At 35.1% G+C, this 20,391-nt stretch overlaps 1 protein-coding gene across 1 annotated transcript in view; it reads left to right on the top strand.

Annotated features, from left to right (window-relative positions):
* LOC111050197 (nephrin-like) overlaps positions 1–20,391 on the top strand; it is a 113,273-nt gene that overhangs the window by 75,173 nt on the left and 17,709 nt on the right. Inside the window, exons 5-7 of the mRNA XM_039425649.1 lie at positions 7,876–8,166; positions 14,800–15,144; positions 16,508–16,765. Of these exons, the coding sequence (XP_039281583.1) occupies positions 7,876–8,166; positions 14,800–15,144; positions 16,508–16,765 (894 nt within the window). The remainder of the gene's footprint in view (positions 1–7,875; positions 8,167–14,799; positions 15,145–16,507; positions 16,766–20,391) is intronic.

The following is a 20,391-nucleotide window of genomic DNA, read 5'->3' as shown; positions in this document are numbered from 1 at the left end:
TTAATCTCACTAGAAAAATATTATTTTTCTACAACTGCGCGTAAAAAAAATTTTACATACTCAATTCTCCTCGTAAAACAGCTTATTTCTGAGGAGAATCTACTTTTTCGCTCGCTAACCATCCCCGCATGCCCAGTAAATTTCCTTCACGCTTGCAAATCATTCGCGCATGCGCAGAAGAGTTTCTTTACGCTCGCCGATCAGCTGATGGTAAGCAGCTCGCCAAAAGGTCAGATCTTAACCTAAAAAGTCGGTAATTGTAAGTCCGCCGATATAAGTAATTTAACAGGTTTGGGCAGTTGTAGTAAAAATTATGTATGTAATTCGTGTGTAATGCTTCTTTATCGCTCTTGCAAAATTATCACGCTGCGCTTCGCGTCGCGTGATAACTGTTTTGCGCGAGCGATAAAGTTGCGCATTACGCTCTTAATACATAAATAGATATTTTACATAACCTCTAGACTGTGTATTCCAAATTAAGGTTTGGAGCAGTTTTGAGTGAATGCCTGTTGTTTCTACCTGTATTGTATTTGTATTATGAATAAATAAATATTTCAAACCAGTTGCCACTTCATGGTCTCTTAATTTAACAACTACATCGTTTAATGTTTTACAATTCACATAACGCATTATTATTAATCCACTTTCAGCACCATAACATAAACATAACCAACTCTTGCAACATGCAACTGCCAATCAACCAACAATGATCAAAGTATAGTCACTGTATAGTTGTCAAATCAACAAACTATCGATTCTAAGCAACTTGAATATCGATATAAGTATCCATGACGTCATTCTATCATGACGTCGTGACTCTGCTCTCCTCCTTGTGAAAAAGTGTTCACCTTTCGAGGGGATTGATTGACGGCATCAGCCGAGCTCCTGAGAGAGAAGCTTGGCTGACAGGTAGCTCGGTTGTCGTGAGCTTGAGAGGAACTTGGTTGTCGTCCACGGTCCCGACAACCAGACCCCTCCTAACCAGTAGGGGATTGGCTGTCGGGGAGACTTGTTGACGCCAGGGTGCAAGGAGTCATCACCGAACCCGACAATCAAGCTCCTCGCACGCTCACGTTTGAGTGCCGGAGTTTTCGCGAGTAAACTGACATATATTTCATGCACTTACTCGATGGATTTTGATACAGTCCTCAAATCACGCCTGGTTTTCCCAGTCAAAATTCCTTGTTGAGTGATATTATGTACTGGAGAGATCAGTTTTAATGGAATTTGCAGGCGAACGATGCTCGCAGCCAAAACAAAAAATATAGAGTACTAGCTTACCCGGCGAACTTCGTACCGCCAAAAATTCAACGTATCTCATGTCACACTTGACTTTATTTGGTGAATAATAAAATTTATCTGACAATCAATATTTCCATTTACATCTCAATACGTGCTTACAACTACCGTTTCAATACCAGTAAATAATTTTATCACAGAGTTACAGCTGGTAAGTTTAGATGCTAAATAATATTATTACAACATGATCTTCAATCATGATAATCTTCCCGTTCTACGTTAGCCACTCGGCCGAGAATTTCGAAAACATAGGTATGTAAGATGGATCAATATTTAATTATCATTAGCTCCCCTATTAAAATTTCTGGTCAGAAACCATCCCCAATATTTACACAACATATCCCCAAAGTTTCTTGCCGTTCTGTCAAGTAGTTTTCGAGTCTATAGGGAACAAACAAACTAACACACAAACAGACATTCATTTTTATATTATATAGAGATAAGGCCCGCCGCAAAGTAGACCCACGCTAATCCACGAAAAGCAACCCACGCCGTGGGATGTTTTGTAAACCATTGCTAGGCTTCTCCAGACATCTGTGTAATGATAATAATACATGCAATGAATAATCCACTTGTCAGCTCATTGATTATGAATAATTCTATAGCAATGGTTTACAAAACATCCCACGGCGTGGGTTGCTTTTTGTGGATTAGCGTGGGTCCACTTTGCAACGGGCCCAAAGTCTCAATCTAAAGTTTTGAATGCCATAAGTTGAAGAGTAAACAGTAGATCATAGTTTTGCTTGATGATAATATGGGTTGTTTTTTCAACCTCATCTGTTTTTTTAGATATTTTAAGGGACTCGTACTACACTTTTTCCAACTGTATTTGAGAAATTATCAATTGTAATTGCGAATAGTCATTTGTATTTGAGAAAACGTCATATTATGTAAATGAGAATAGTCAATTATATTTGAGAGTCATCATTTTTAATTGAGAATAGTGAATTTTTTTGAGTATATTAAGTATGAATATATCTTCATCTACTTAGGACAGAGAATAGGGAGAGATGGACAATGGGGAGAGACTACTAGAAGAGTGGCAATAGTTGGTCAATGTTCAAGAAATACAGCTATCTCTTCAGATCTAATATTCCCATGGAAAGCAAGAGACGCCTACTTCAAACATGTATTCTACCAGCAATTCTATACGGCTGCGAAACGTGGACTCTCAATGAGAAAATAATCAAGAAACTCTGAACAAGTGTGAGATCGATGGAAAGAATAATGATGGGAGTGAAAAGAATAGATAGGAAAACCAAAATATGGATCAGAAATGAAACAAGTGAAGATGTAGGTAGAATGATAATGGAGAGAAAATGGAATTGGGCAGGCCATATCGCAAGGACAACGGATGGAAGATGGACCAAAACAATACTCGACTGGCACCCACGCACGCTGAGCAGAAGCCGAGGAAGGCTCCGTACAGATGGGACGAAGAATTCAGGAGAGTATGCGGCGGAGCGACGTGGCAGAGAGTAGCAAGAGAAAGGACGGAATGGGAGAGAATGAAAAACGTATTCAAACAAGTCTGGCTCTACAAGGATTGAAATGAAGAAGATGAAAGAAATCTTTACTAAACGCACTCGAACAACACTTTATCCTTCTATGGAAAAAGGATAATTATACCCCAGCATCTGCTGATTATTGCCTTTTGAATTGTATTTTTTTTTTGTAATTGTTTAAGAAAGCAATAAACGGATTATTTATTTATATTAAGTATAATTTCAATTCGAGAACATACGATTCGAAATCGAGAAGTTGTCAGTTGTAATTGGGAAATGATTTTAAAAAACCAGTACCTCCAGTACTTATATTTTTCATAACTGTACTCATATAGAATAATATGATAATATATTTGGTACCTATACCAATAAAACATTCAGTTTTTTTAAAAAAAATTATTTTCAAGTCCCAAAATCCATTGAAGAATTGCCGAATTGTTTGATCAAGAGATTCAATTAATTGATGATTGCGCCGTAAACATAGATAATTCTATTTTCATCAAGTGCATTATTTTATAAAATGTTTGGAGACATTTACGTTGCCAATACATACATAGAAATGATACTCATCAATCATTCGTGAACAGTGCAGGGGAAATACTTCCATCATTGAAAATATTAATTTGCCCTCATGCAAAGCCATGGTACCGTAGTAATTGGAATACTGTGTATCCTTTCCTGCTCAAATCAAACCTGTACTGTGGCCTACAGAAGAGTCACGACATGCCAATTGGAGAATTGATATCTTCTCATTTACAGTTGACGATTTCTCAAATATAATCAGGACCTCCTAAATACATTCAGGAGGTCCTGATATAATTCACTATTCTCAATTACATGTGATGACTCCCAAATACAATTGACTATTCTCATCTACATCTGGCATTCTCTCAATTACAAGTGACTTTTCTCTAATACAATTAATACTTGAAATTTAAAAAACACTTTTGAAGTGAAAAGAAGTTGAAAACAACGCGGCAGCTGGTAGAATAGTAAGCAATCAAACGCTGGTCCTGCAGTCCGTGTCAAGACGTGCCACAGGGCTCTACTCATGCGTGGCTTCCAACTCCATCGGGCAGGTTGAGAGCAAGCCTTTCGATCTTGATGTTAAATGTGAGTTTCGAATCAAATCTTTAAATACCTAATTTTCGAGAAATAAGATTCAAGAATGTATGCCTACATGCATAGCAAATAATATTGTAATGGAAAAGATGTGAAGCAATGTCAAGAAAATAGAAAATAGTTGGAAGTAGCAAAATATAATTATCATTAGCTCCCCTATTAAAATTTCTGGTCAGAAACCATCCCCAATATTTACACAACATATCCCCAAAGTTTCTTGCCGTTCTGTCAAGTAGTTTTCGAGTCTATAGGGAACAAAAAAACAAACAAACTAACACACAAACATTCATTTTTATATTATATAGAGATAAGGCCCGCCGCAAAGTCTCAATTCAAAGTTTTGAATGCCATAAGTTGAAGTGTCAACAGTAGATCATAGTTTTACTTGATGATAATATGGATTGTTTTTTCAACCTCAGCTGTTTTTTAGATATTGTAAAGGTGCGTTCAGATCTACGCGCCGCGAACATGAGCAATTCACTTTTAATCAGCTGATGCCATGCTTTTTATATCTGTATCTTACCGTTTCTGTAAAAATACAGATATAATCAGCTGATTAAAAGTGAATCGCTCATGTTCGCGGCGCGTATATCTGTACGCACCTTAAGGGACTCGTACTAGTTATGTAATACTCGTATTTTGTGGACAGAAGTTTATTGAATTCTGCTCAGCATTCAACGTATTTACTGCCATCAATTAATAGTGGTAACATATATTGTTACAATTCGTCCAGAGTGCAAGGCTGATTAAAAGTGAATTATATCTGTATTTTTACAGAAACGGTAAGATTCAGATATTATAATATTATAGTGATATAATATCACTATATTAATAGTGGTAACATATATTGTTACAATTCGTCCAGAGTGCAAGGCTCGCAAGGCCTGTTCTTACATATATTATTTTAGATATACTTACCCGGTTGCACAAAAGCCTTTTAACTTTTAATCCCGATTAAACCAAATGCCACGAGAACTAATCAGAGAAAAATTCTACTCTGAAAAAACTCTCTCTGATTGGTTCTCGTGGAATTTAATCATTATTAAAATTAAACAGGATTCTGTGCAACCAGGCTCAAGTCTTCTTATATTCAATATCAGAACAGATTTCTCTCGTTAGAGAACCAAAATATCACAAGTATAATTTGAACTGATTGTAGTCTGTACTGCATAACTCATACTTAATTCATGGAATTTCCGAGTATTATTAGCACTGCAAGTTTTGCGAAATAATTAGCTGTGCCAAGTTTCCCGAACAACTTGCTAAAAACTTGTTTCCATATGTCGAGAAGCTACTCACTACGTATTTTAGATTGCGAATTTGTTGTGAAGTCACCCTATTCTCCCGAGCATTTGCATAATGAAACAGGAAAGAATTTCCATGAATACTGAGAGAAAGTTCTGGAACATTTCAACTTTATTCGTGTATCTTTTGGCTGAAAAAGCACAAAACTCACCAGTGAAACTTTCATGAGAGAAGTTGGGTATTTCTCAAAGAGGCCACCAGAGCAACTGATTTGATTTCAGGTAGCAGAGTCCTCATCGGGAACTAATTGAGCAAGTATTTGCTATAAATTGGAAGTTGAATGTTATGAATTCGAATCAAAAGGCCTGCCAGATGAATTCTGGTTATATTGAGAAGTTTTGTGTGAGTTACAAGCGGGTACAAATTGTCAAGTTTGACAAAGTTTCTTAGAAGGCCTCAAGTTGCAAGTGGTCTCTTTATTTCTCAACAAGTTGGGAGAATGACATCTATTGGTAGAAACATGCCCTCAATAGACGGTTGACAAGTTTTACTTCTCTGGTGTGAGTCAAGCTTTACTTCTCTATAACTCAGAAAATATTAGAGGAGGCTGTGAATACTTGAAATTTATGTGTAATTATGAACAAACAGGAATAAGATCTGATAAGATAGTCATTTAGTGCCGGTTGCACAACAGCCGGTTAAATTTTAACCTTGATTAATTCCACAAGAACCAATCAGAGAAGCCGTATTTTCAAAAACGCCTTCTCTGATTAGTTCTCGTGAAATTAATCACCATTAAAATTTAACCGGCTGTTGTGCAACCGGGCCAGAGACTCTGAATTTATGTGTGACTAGTAGGTGACCCGTGCTTCGCAAGGGACCAATTGAAAACTTGACAAACTAGAATCTACAAACTTGACCTGGAATCTTGAAGATTTTAAAATAGGTACCATGCAACCATCCTCGGTAAATTAAGAATCTATTTGCAAAATTTCAAGTTAATCATTTCTAGTCAAGGCCGTTTGCAAAATTTCAAGTGACCCGTGCTCCGCAAGAGTCTAATTGAAAACTTGACAAACTGAATACTTGACCTACTGGAATCTTGAAGATTTTAAAATAGGTACCATGCAACCATCCTCGGTAAATTATGAATCTATTTGCAAAATTTCTAGTTAATCATTTGAGTAGGTTAGTCTCAGTTTCTTTATTTTAATCTTTCTGTCTCACTTTGTTTCTTTTTTTCAGTCTCATTTGCTTTTTTTCTTTGTTCTCACTACCTCCATTCTTTCTTTCTGTTTCACTTTCTCTCTTCCTAACTTTCTTACTCTCTTTCTTCCCTCCTGTCTCATTGGGCCATATGAATAAAGTTGAGCATTTGCTTATACTTCTAAAATATGGAGCATTTGCTTCATTCTCTTTGAAAAAATGTGAGAAAAACCTTTTGCTCATGCTCATCAAAAAAAAATAGTTTGAGCATTTGCTCAAAAGTAAAAGCTTTTGCTCAAAATTGTATGAATAAACTACAGCATTCGCTCAACTTTTGAAGCAAATGCTTCAAAAAAGGTGAGTCTAGTCTGAAGCAGCTTTTCACCATTTGCTTATAGTAAAATGGCTCAACTAATTCGTGTGAGTAAGAGGAAACTATACCAGATACGATCACAACCAATAGTTGAGAACTATTAAACTCTTTTTAGATTCAACCATGATATATATCACCATTATTCCTGCAAAAGGATAAATACAAAAGATACCTATCCGATATGAAGATAACCATCACAGAATAGGAAATAGGCATTTAAAAAGATGAGAGTGTAGACGATTATAAGAATTCAGAATTAAAGAATTCAGGAGCATAAGGTGAGAGTATAAGGTAAAGCTTATTCATATAGAAATGAGCAAATGCTTATGCTTCTACCTAATGCTCATGAGCAAAACCTTATGCTCCTTGCTTTTGCTCATGAGCATTTGCTCTGGTTTTATTCATATGGGCCATTGTCTTTCTTTTTTCTCACTTTCTCCCTCTCTTCTTGTCTCATTTTCTATCTTCCTCGCTTTATTCCTATATTTCATTCTTTGTTTACACCTTATTTCTTGCTTTGTTCCTTAGTTTTTCTCTTTTTCCTTCCATTCATTCTTTATTTCTCTATTTTTTCTTGCTACTATTTTCGTTCTTCATTTTTCCTTTTTATCATTCTTTATTACTTCCTTCCCCTCTTCACTTCTTTCCATTCCGTCTATCGTACGGTCTCACTTTATTTCTTCCTTTTTCTCTCTCTCTCTGTCTCGAACAGATAAGAGCGATACCATATTAGGCGTTTTAGGCGTTTTTTCACGCCCCAATTTAATCAGCCATTCAGAGAGCTTCTGCCCTTCGACTCTGAAAACGCATAAAAAAAACTGTCTGAAAACACTTCAAAAAACGAATTCTGTCTTGCTCTCCCTTTCTTTCGTTCTTCAGGGGTGCCCTACTACAGGGGGGGGCATTGGACGCAGACTGCATCCTTGAAATTCTAGAGACCTCCCAACAAAAGGTCAAAAGGTCAGCAGTGTTTAGAAAGATGACTATTGACGACATTTTATGGGTTATAGTTCAGGGGGTGCTCTATTCCACCCCTTCACTCTCTCTCTCTCTCACTCTCTCTCACTCACTCTCTCTCTTTCTATCTTCAACAGATAATTGAATGAATGAACGAATGTGTTGCAGTTGAACCACATTGCCGAAGCAACCAACAGAAGGTGTACGGCGTGGCCCGTCTTGAAGAGGTGACGGTAGCATGCGCAGTAGACGCCAACCCAACAGCTGTTTGGTTCCGATGGTCCTTCAACAACTCAGCTGTTCAGTCAAGGCCGGTGCAAGGCCTTGAAGCTGCAGCTGGCCGCAGTCTGGCCAACTACAGGCCTTTGACCGAGACCGACTACGGCACGCTGCTCTGTTGGGCTCGGAACTCGCTAGGCTCCCAAGCGGTGCCTTGTGTATTCCATATTGTGCCTGCAGGTGAATTATTGATTATCCTAAAGAAAATGTAATTGAAAAATAGCTTACATTATTAGGAAAATTAGTATTGATCATGTATTGTCCAGAGACTATTAAAATTCTTCTCCTACAATAGTATATTAAAATTCTTCTCCTACAATAGTATATTTCGCACCTAGAGCAGAAAATGAGATTTTTCCGGCTCGAAATCGGTTTTCAAAAGAAAAGATTGAGAGCCGGAATATCATTTTTGCCCGTAGTGCGAACGCTATATTTTGCCACACATAAAAATAAACAATATATATATATATATATATATATATATATATATATAATATATATATATATATAATATATATATATATAGGCATTTTCCAATATAAAATAAAATAATTTTTTTAATTTTTTTTTCAAAACATCCAGACCTTAAAATAATTTTTCAGTGCAGAGGTATCAAAAATTAATTTTTATTCGTCAAAACAAAGCTCAAACTGATGTATATTATAAACAATTGTAATCAGAAAGACCGGAAGAATTCAAGAATGTAAAAAAACAGAAACCCATATTCTTTTACTAAATAGTAATTTCGCACCTAGAGCAGAAAATGAGATTTTTCCGGCTCGGAATCGGTTTTCAAGTCCGAGGCCGTAGGCCGAGGACTAGAAAAGTTTGAGAGCTGGAATAGTATATTTCGCACCTAGGGCAGAAAATGAGACTTTTCCGGCTCGAAATGATTGAAAAGATTGAAAAGATCGACTAGAAAAGATTGAGAGCCGGAAAAAACATTATTTTTTGCCCGTGTTGCGAACACTATTTTTCACTACACAGAAAAATAAACAATATACATATGAGTATAATCGTTTATTAAGCACTTCCAAAAGCAAAAAAGGGGAAGGTCATAGCTCTAGCAGAACTAAGGTAACCTGAATATCAGGAAATTGTCCAAGTATTTTAATTTTTTATTCTGATTTGTTTAAATAACCTAAAAGATTATGTTCAATTAAGTGGGAGGTTGAGTTTATACTTTTTTATTCTTTCAAATGACAATAAGATGATTTCTTATAAATGTTTTAATTATTGAATAATAAACGCAAATGATGAAAAGTTTTTTGATCAGCTGTTTTAGCACACTTTGAAACTTGGCCAATCTGAATGTCAAAGTCTACAATGCTTGTTGTTGTCGACTTCGGAAGTTTAGGTTAGAAGTTCTATCCTATTCTGAAAATCGAATTTGAATAGTTTATAATATATATCATATATCTATTTCATTCATCCAAATAAAATGATAGTATCTTATTGCAGAATACTTTATTCAATTCTAGAAGCATAAACTGATTCCGTTTCATAAACTATTTTGTAAACCCGTTCACATCAAATCAGAATCAGCTGACTTCAAGGTTATTTTACAGCCCTAGGGCCGTAAAAATTTTACCGGCCTGGTCAGAAAACAATCATTTTCGGCCTCCATATGACGCATGAAAACCAGCTCATTACATCCAAGTGTGGCGAAAACATCTAAACATATAAACAGAAGTTGCTCGTTTAAAAGTATAGGACATTATATTCAAGTGGGGCGAAAAAACATTTTTGCCCATGGTGCAAACGCTATTTTTCGCCACACACAAAAATAAACAATAAATATATGAGAATATTTGTTTACTAAGCACTTCCGAAAGCAAAAAAGGGGAAGGTCATAGCTCTAGCAGAACTAAGGTAACCTGAATATCAGGAAATTGTCCAAGTATTTTAATTTTTTATTCTGATTTGTCTAAATAACCTAAAAGATGATGTTCAATTATGTGGGAGGTTGAGTTTATACTTTTTTATTCTTTCAAATGACAATAAGATGATTTCTTATAAATGTTTTAATTATTGAATAATAAACGCAAATGATGAAAAGTTTTTTGATCAGCTGTTTTAGCACACTTTGAAACTTGGCCAATCTGAATGTCAAAGTCTACAATGCTTGTTGTTGTCGACTTCGGAAGTTTAGGTTAGAAGTTCTATCCTATTCTGAAAATCGAATTTGAATAGTTTATAATATATATCATATATCTATTTCATTCATCCAAATAAAATGATAGTATCTTATTGCAGAATACTTTATTCAATTCTAGAAGCATAAACTGATTCCGTTTCATAAACTATTTTGTAAACCCGTTCACATCAAATCAGAATCAGCTGACTTCAAGGTTATTTTACAGCCCTAGGGCCGTAAAAATTTTACCGGCCTGGTCAGAAAACAATCATTTTCGGCCTCCATATGACGCATGAAAACCAGCTCATTACATCCAAGTGTGGCGAAAACATCTAAACATATAAACAGAAGTTGCTCGTTTAATAGTATAGGACATTATATTCAAGTGGGGCGAAAAAACATTTTTGCCCATGGTGCAAACGCTATTTTTCGCCACACACAAAAATAAACAATATACATATGAGTATAATCGTTTATTAAGCACTTCCAAAAGCAAAAAAGGGGAAGGTCATAGCTCTAGCAGAACTAAGGTAACCTGAATATCAGGAAATTGTCCAAGTATTTTAATTTTTTATTCTGATTTGTCTAAATAACCTAAAAGATGATGTTCAATTATGTGGGAGGTTGAGTTTATACTTTTTTATTCTTTCAAATGACAATAAGATGATATTATTATGAATGTTTTAATTATTGAATAATGAACACAAATGATGAAAAAATTTTTGATCAGCTGTTTTAGCACACTTTGAAACTTGGCCAATCTGAATGTCAAAGTCTACAATGCTTGTTGTTGTCGACTTCGGAAGTTTAGGCTAGAAGTTCTATCCTATTCTGAAAATCGAATTTGAATAGTTTATAATATATAGACTATCTTATCTCTATTTCATTCATCCAAATAAAATTATAGTATCCTATTGCAGAATACTTTATTCAATTCTAGAAGCATAAACTGATTCCGTTTCATAAACTATTTTGTAAACCCGTTCACATCAAATCAGAATCAGCTGACTTCAAGGTTATTTTACAGCCCTAGGGCCGTAAAAATTTTACCGGCCTGGTCAGAAAACAATCATTTTCGGCCTCCATATGACGCATGAAAACCAGCTCATTACATCCAAGTGTGGCGAAAACATATAAACATCTAAACATATAAACAGAAGTTGCTCGTTTAAAAGTATAGGACATTATATTCAAGTGGGGCGAAAAAACATTTTTGCCCATGGTGCAAACGCTATTTTTCGCCACACACAAAAATAAACAATATACATATGAGTATAATCGTTTATTAAGCACTTCCAAAAGCAAAAAAGGGGAAGGTCATAGCTCTAGCAGAACTAAGGTAACCTGAATATCAGGAAATTGTCCAAGTATTTTAATTTTTTATTCTGATTTGTTTAAATAACCTAAAAGATTATGTTCAATTAAGTGGGAGGTTGAGTTTATACTTTTTTATTCTTTCAAATGACAATAAGATGATTTCTTATAAATGTTTTAATTATTGAATAATAAACGCAAATGATGAAAAGTTTTTTGATCAGCTGTTTTAGCACACTTTGAAACTTGGCCAATCTGAATGTCAAAGTCTACAATTATCTGCTTGTTTTTATTAAGACTTTGAGCAGTATTGATTTTCTATAAGAACAATTTTCAGATATCATGTTATCATATTTATACAGTACTTGCCAAGCTTTTGTAAAGTGAATGATCTTCCAAATTGAGCTTGAAAAACAAGCTTATTTGGACAAATTTCACTTGACTTAACTTTGAAGAAAATGAGTCAGCAGTCATTTGATTCAAGTGAGAAATCCTTTTTACGGATCAGTAGAACCATTTTGTAGAGGTTTATGGAATGCTTCAACTATTATGAATTGTGTAAGATTTATTCACTGAAACATAAAATGTTTCCTCCACTCTCAGATCAGAGAGATCACTCATCTTCTAATGCTTATAACTCAAGTATAGGAGAGAATTTCACCAATGTGATGACATATTGGCCCATATGAATAAAACCAGAGCAAATGCTCATGAGCAAAAGCATTGAGCATAAGGTTTTGCTCATGAGCAAAAGGTAGAAGAAAAAGCATTTGCTCATTTTGATATGAATAAACTTTACCTTATACTCTTACCTTATGCTCCTGAACTCTGGAGCAAATGCTCACGTATTTTAAAGATTTTTGATCAGCTGATACACTTTTGTAGCCTTACTTTGTTTTTATAGCTCACGGAAGCGCTAAATATGCAAGTAGGGTGCACCGCTTGTGTTTGCGTCGTCTGATCTGTTTTCTATTTATGAGTTTTAGGTTAGTTGAGTTTAGAATTTTGAATAATATCGTGAAAAAATGTCATCTCTATAATAATCTTCAGCATATTCTTATAATATCAATAGCCTTCTTATAATCGTCTACACTCTCATCTTCTTAAATGCCTATTTCCTATTTTGTGATGACTCTTTAAAACAGGTAGCTTTTGTATTTATTCTTCAGTAGGAATAATTGTGATATATAATTATATATCATGCTTGAATCTAAAAAGAGCTTTATAGTTCTCAACTATTGGTTGTGATCGTAGCTGTTATAGTTTCCTCTTCATCATACGAATTAGTTGAGCCATTTTACTATAAAAGGTGATAAGCTAGACTCACCTTTTTTGAAGCATTTGCTTCAAAAGTTGAGCAAATGCTCTAGTTTATTCATACAATTTTGAGCAAATGCTCAAACTATTTTTTTGATGAGCATGAGCAAAAGGTTTTGCTCACGTTTATTCATAGGAAATGAAGCAAATGCTCCATATTTTAGAATTATGAGCAAATGCTCAGCTTTATTCATATGGCCCATTTATTGGTCTCTCGTCAAGTACTATCATTCCTGAGAGTATGAGCAACTTTTATTGTTGACCATTTTTCAAAAATCCATGATGGATTTCGTGAAAAAGGCACATCTCCCAGATTTGGTTGATATTGGGGCTATGGATAGAGGTTGACCTAACAAGTGTCGTGCTATAATATGAGATGTTTCGCTAAAATACAGGGTGAGTTATTCACTGAAAAATAAAATGTTTCCTCCACTCTCAGATCAGAGAAATCACTCATCTTCAAATGCTTTTAACACAGGAATAGGAGAGAATTTCGCCAATGTGATGACATATTATTGTTCATCTCGTCAAGTGCTATCATTCCTGTAGTCCAGTCAATATAGACATAAAAAGGGGGTGTGCTTGCAATTTATATTTCCTACAGTTACGTTGAAAAGTGTCCATTGCTGCACTGATTACAGAACGCAAAGAATCACTTTTCCGCTCTAGTGCGGGAAAAATTTTTCTGCACTCCAGATTTGCAACATGGCAACGCAAAATACTTAGTAGGTTATATGGAGCAACAGTGCAGCAAAATCAAAATGAAGTTGGTAAACAGTGACTGCTGTGGCTGCTATAGTGAGCAGAGGTGCAACCAAGCACAACGCGCTAATTATTATTCATCATATATTATAACCAAGGACAGCGAGGACTTTAGGATTTTAGGATTAAGGTTTGCTGCTGCACTCAAGAAACCATTCCGCCCTCGCCTACGGCTCGGGCGTAAACGTTTCTTTCGGTGCAGCAAACTGTCACTTTGCGCACTAGTTGCACAAATAACTATTGTAGTTCTAACTTTTTAATATATTTTTGAATATAGAAATTGGCCATTTTTTGTGTATTGGAATATGGGTTTAAGTACACTCAACAATAAATTTTTCATTCTTTGACCGATTTTGACTTATGATGCATGATTTTGGACCGCCCTAACAAGCCGAGAAGAATGAAGTGTAGTACGATGAAATCTGAGCATTGCGTCAAAAGTTATGTGTGTTTGAAATTTTGATCCTTGAGGTGTCCTCAAGCGCGCCTCTCCACTAGGAAATACTGAAATGAAGTGCATCTAACGGGTGATTCTCATAGAACATGATCACATGAACTTATGTCATTGTGCGAAATATCAATGTGAGGACAATTTAGTTGGTGATGATGGTTGAAGCTGAAAATTGGGTGTTTTTCACAATACAAGGAGCATTGTTGTCAGGTGTACCTGGAAATTTATTTGAGATAGAGCGCTCTCCCTGATTTCAGATTGTAGAGCTCAAAAATACGCCCAGAGGGATTTTGAATTATACATCTAAATGTTAACAAACTGAAGATATTGTTGATCAAAAACTGTAATTCATCAAAATTTATTTTTCCTTCAAATTTCACTCATTTTTGAAAAATCATAACTTTGTACTCACTGGAGATAGAGAGTTCCGAATGATCTCATTTTATTCAGAAGTGTTTAATCTAAAAAAAGGCGAGAGCAAATTTTTCTGTCCGATTACGAGATTTGGCAGAAATAGCTGAAAACTGGAGAATGAGCCGAAAAAACGAGGTTTTTGGGCCACTCTGTATCTAGCACAAGGAAATTTTGCATGAAGAAATAGGTTCTGGACTTCTCTTATGTACCCAAATAATATATTAAAAAATCGTAACTACAATATAAATTGCATGCACCAATGTATATAGTGACTGGACTACTGAGAGTTTGAGCGATTTTAATTTTTGATCATTTTTGCAAAAATCCATAATGTTATTAATTTGTTGACCATTTTTGCAAATATCCATGAATGGGAATGAATTTTGCCAATGTGATGACATATTTTGATAATTTCCAGGTAAACCAGACGCGCCCTACAACTGCTCAGCGACAAACGTGAGTCAGACTTGGGCGGAAGTGCGGTGCTCCCGCAGTTTTGACGGCGGTCTACCGCAGGTGTTTGTGGCGGAAGTGCGGACGGAAACCGCTTCCGCGTCGCGGCAAGAAACGGCTAGCGGGACGCGATTGGCGGCAAATGTGTCCAGTCGCGTACAACCGGTGTTCGCGTTGAGGGGCCTCCTGCCGGGTGCCCGACACACGGTCACTGTGTACTCGAGCAACGGCAAAGGTCGAAGCAGTGACCAAGCGGTGGTTGTACTGCATACGCTCGGTGATACGTTGCATCAGCACCAACGTACTTTTGGTACGTAATTGAATAATATTATACTAGAATCAAGCTACACAAAAATCTAAAAGTACCCGTTTAACATTTACTTCCCATGGAAAACATAAGAGGCTTCTATGTTTGTTAAATTCAATGTACTTACAATGAGTATCCCAAAATTAAAGTGTCAAATTCGGGAATAGGTTCTATCGGTCAAAACAAAGAGAAAATGTGGAATAAATTTTTTTCCTAAACCACTTCTTTACGATATATTAGCCATTTTGTATTTTTATCTTCAAAGTTTTCCAACCGATCATTATAGAAATCGGTAGGTATGTTCAAATAAGAGAGATGAACTGTAGAAAAATATTCAACTTTGTCCAATTCGAAAATTCAAAATGGCGGCCATTTTAAACTTTCAATCCAAACTTTCCTCTTAACACACATTTCATTGTATCTCTGTTATGCTTTGTCCGATTCTCATTTTGGTGTTGACTGATTGTAAATGAGATTTTCTAAAAAAAATTGTTCTTGGTAAATTTCTCTATCACCGTTCTCCCGCAAATTTGGATTAAAAGTTTAAAATGGCTGCCATTTTGAATTTTCGAATTGGACCAAGTTGAATATTTCTTCTACAGTTCATCTCTCTTATTTGAACATGCCTACCGATTTTTATAGCGATCGGTTGAAAAAGTTTGAAGATGAAAATTATTTTGTAAAAAATACAGAAAGGCAAATATCTCGTAAATGGAGCGTTTTAGGAAAAAAAATTATTCCACGTTTTCTCTTTGTTTTGATCCATAGAATCTATTCCCGAAGTTTGGCACTTTAATTTTGGGACACTCTGTATGTAATTTTGTATGTATAAGAAATATCTTTTATTTTGATTGTCATAGTCTCAAACTGGTCTCAGAGACTAACCATTAATTATCATCCCATTAAGGCTCAACTCACACTTACGCGACTCAGGTCGAAAAGAGACTGCGACTCTAGTCTCTTCTCGACGCAGCTTGTGTTTTCAAATGGTGACGTCGCGGAGACAAGAGTCGACTGGTCTGAGTGTCACCATTTGAAAACACATGCTGCGTCGAGAAGAGACTAGAGTCGGAGTCTCTTCTCGACTTGCATCGCATAAGTGTGAGTTGAGCCTATTAAATCTTACACAATGAAAAACTATGAAACTTCAGTTCATCCATTGATGACCCAGTTCTTTTTTATGTTGATTGTTATAGTATCACACTATAGTAAGGTCCACGTTATAATGGCTAAACTATAATATTATAACAATGCAATTCAATCAAGATAATGTGAAATCTATATGTATGTATGACATAATAGTATCAGGCTCCAGTTTATCAAAACAGTAATTTCGTTCACAGTTACTCTTTTTCATTTTCGACAGACGAAGGACTGTCAGGCAGCGACCCGCTGCTGTTTGGCGCGTTGGCGGGCGTAGCGCTGCTGTCCGGTCTGCTAGCTTTGCTTGCGGTCCGCACTGTACGCAGGCGACGCCGCAGCCGACGCAAGCGGCCGGAGGGGGCTGCGGCGGGGCAGGGTGGGAGAGGGGTGAAGGTGTTGGAAAAGTCGCAATCAACGCAAATCACAACCACGACTTCACTGGAGGACGACAGGAACCCTGACGTCATTCCTCAGACTACTGGTAAAATTGAAATATCAATATTTCAAATTCAATTTATTCGCCTTAGGGTCGCTTGTACAGTGTAAGTTTAAGCTAAAGCTTAAACCAAATCTGGGCTCTTCTTGGTTTAAACTAAAATTCCGTTTGCACAGTATCAGTTTAAACTCTGTATTGAGTTTAAACTCTGGTAAAGTTTGAACCTCCAAAGCAGGAGGTTTAAACCAAATAATTTGGATTAACATGACATCTGTAAAGATTTGATGGGAAAACAGCTGATAGTAAATTATTTTTCTACGGTTGTTTTTAATGCCTCTGTAGACGATGATAATATTAATTTAGGTTATAGTGAATTATTTTTTGAATGTAAAAATAATTATGATGGAGGAATTGATAGGAGTTTTTGATGCGATTGATAAAGATGACTGCGAAGAAATCTTAAAACTGAGAAAAATTGGGCAAAAACGAATGATTTAAATTTCTGGGATGATAGAGAATTTCCTTAACGGTTTTGCTTGAGTAAAGCAACTGACAATCCAGTATTCGATTAAATAAACCACTTGATAAAAAATAAGACAATAATTTTTAACAGTGGTCTTTGATTAGGAAACATATTTTTAATAACACATTACTGGGATATTTTGCTTTCGAGAGATTTCTAATAAACGAGGAAGACCGTAGTAGATTTAAGCGTAACAATATCGCTTTTTTAAAAAATTCTAAAATTAATTAAAATTTGTTGGTGCCTGATAAATATAAGTTTGTATCTAATAGTAATATAGCATTTCTTTTTTTTTTTGGAGAATTTCTTGATCGCTTTTTACTTTATCACCGTACAGCTTACAGCTCTGTGGATTTTGAACAAGGAAATAGTCACTACATAACCTCAATTTACTGATGGTTTGTAAACAAATAACAAATTTCCTGTAAAAATTCCTGATATTATAAACAATGACATTCTATCACCAACTTAACGCTAAACTAGTTTAACTTAAACTGGATTAATAAATGCACTGAGAAACCGGATTCAAGTATAAACTTTCAGATTAACTTAAACTCGATTAACTTAATCGAGTTTAGCAATCTATACTGTGCAAACGGCCCTTAGAGTTTCAATCAAGTAGACAAAATCATAGATAAAATATAGCATTAAAATATTACAATCAACGCTGATTACACCACTTCCCTGGAGGATGACAGGAATTCTGAAGTATATATATACTTCTAAGAGAGAGAAAATGTCTTCTAATAAGAGAGAGAAAAAAAAATATATATATATATATATATATATATTATATATATATATAATATATATATATATAATTATGCCTATGCACTCATAGGCCAATACAAAAATTGAAAACATTCAAGAGTCAATAACTTGTTTGGCCTATGTAGCCGGGAGACATTGCTGTGTCCGGCCTACAGAAACTTAGCTTAAAATAGAGAATTCAAAATTTACTCATAATGTAATGCACAATAACACACCCATTGGAATATATTCAAAATCCTGCCTTTGAAATTTATTCATGAAAAATTCACTTCCAAAGAAAACCTTTCGTTCTTAAAGCTTTAAAACTATTTGATGAACACATGTAAAAAATAAAATTTGTCCAAAAAATTAGATAAATATTAAACTTTGTTATAAATCTGAAAATTTAAAAATGTTCAACTCAGTTGCTAACAATCCTGGAGTCGTACCTCAAACTAACTGGTAAAACATCTATTTCTTTGCCATATAATTACAATAAAGTATACAAAATGCAGTGAGTAAAATATAATTTTTTTGGTCATGGGAATAATATTCTCACATGGAGTTTGTCAATTTTTAACACCAAAGTAAGTCAAACAATTACAAAAACACTAAGATCAGTATCAGTACAATACAATAAAATATGAATCACATAAAACGATTCCAATCTATTCTAAAATTGGCATGTTTGGTATACAAACATTCATCAATAAAACAAAATAAAACTTGTAGCACCCTTTATTTATTAAAAAACTTAAAATAGTTGAACAACTAGTTTCGGTTCTAAAACCATCTTGGTGGAAGATGGTTTTAGAACCGAAACTAGTTGTTCAACTATTTTAAGTTTTTTAATAAATAAAGCGTGCTACAAGTTTTATTTTGTTTTATTAATTTCTTGGTGGAAAATTGGCATGTTTGGTATACAAACATTCATCAATAAAACAAAATAAAACTTGTAGCACCCTTTATTTATTAAAAAACTTAAAATAGTTGAACAACTAGTTTCGGTTCTAAAACCATCTTGGTGGAAGATGGTTTTAGAACCGAAACTAGTTGTTCAACTATTTTAAGTTTTTTAATAAATAAAGCGTGCTACAAGTTTTATTTTGTTTTATTAATTTCTTGGTGGAAGATGGTTTTAGAACCGAAACTAGTTGTTCAACTATTTTAAGTTTTTTAATAAATAAAGGGTGCTTCAAGTTTTATTTTGTTTTATTAATTTAAAAGCAGCTCATTTCAATAAGTGTTTTATAAAACATTCATCAATATAACACTGCTTTCAATATGTTTTTAAATTGTGTGCATGTGAGTAGGCCTACTTTCAAGTGGTCAGGTGTGGAGTTATACAAATATAATTTGACTAGCCGTCAGGCTCGCTTCGCTCGCCATATCCGTCTAGCAAGGACCCCCTGGACCCCCTGGACCCCCGACTGGATCGTCCAAGAATGAGATCAGCAGGCTCGCTTCGCTCGCCTGCATTTTTCATTTGAGCATTTTTATCATATGTTAGGACAATCCAGTCGGGGGTCCAGACTAAACGTCTGGCTAAACGGATATGGCGAGCTAAGCGAGCCTGACGGCTGGTTATATAATATTCCCAGGATTGAAGTAGCAGTGCCCAATCAATTTTTCCGCGATAAATGCATTCAAATCTTCAACTTGGTGCCAACCTAACAAAGTCAACTCAACTTAATGCCAACCTGACAAAATTATTAATTTAGTTGCCAGTTAACAACTGTTTCGAAGTGGTACTCTATCTAGATTATAGTTCTATAGTAACATATGATATGGAAATTTCAATTATAATTAAGAGATTGGGAGAAGAAGAATATACATGCTAAAAGACGAACTTTAAACCCTTAAAAACAACCCTTAGAGTTAAAATATTGTCAAAAGATTTCTTAGTGCGCCTCTAAAGGGCCAACTGAACATACCTACCAAATTTGAACGTTTTTGGTCCAGTAGATTTTTAGTTATGCGAGTGAGTGAGTGAGTGAGTGAGTCAGTCAGTCAGTCAGTGAGTGAGTGCCATTTCGCTTTTATATATATAGATAGATTCATCAATATAACACTGCTTTCAATATGTTTTTAAATTGTGTGCATGTGAGTAGGCCTACTTTCAAGTGGTCAGGTGTGGAGTTATACAAATATAATTTGATAATACTGTATGAATGGGTTTCACAAAAGACAATAATGAATGGCTTTACTTAGGCCCATAATATGCATCATCCACACGTTTAACGCTTATCTTGGTTTACATGAAGATACTATTTCTTTCATTTCTGGTTTAAACCGGGTTTAAAAAGCAGATTTATCTCTGTTTAAACAAAGATTACGCATAGGGCCCTTGATGGTTTATTGTATTTCTTTGAGATTTATTCATCCAATCAATCATTCA

The sequence above is a fragment of the Nilaparvata lugens genome, chromosome 4 (genome assembly GCF_014356525.2).
Source record: "Nilaparvata lugens isolate BPH chromosome 4, ASM1435652v1, whole genome shotgun sequence".
NCBI classification, from domain to species: domain Eukaryota; kingdom Metazoa; phylum Arthropoda; class Insecta; order Hemiptera; family Delphacidae; genus Nilaparvata; species Nilaparvata lugens.
The sequence above is the reverse complement of the archived record's forward strand: the minus strand, read 5'-3'. Positions and strand labels throughout refer to the sequence as shown.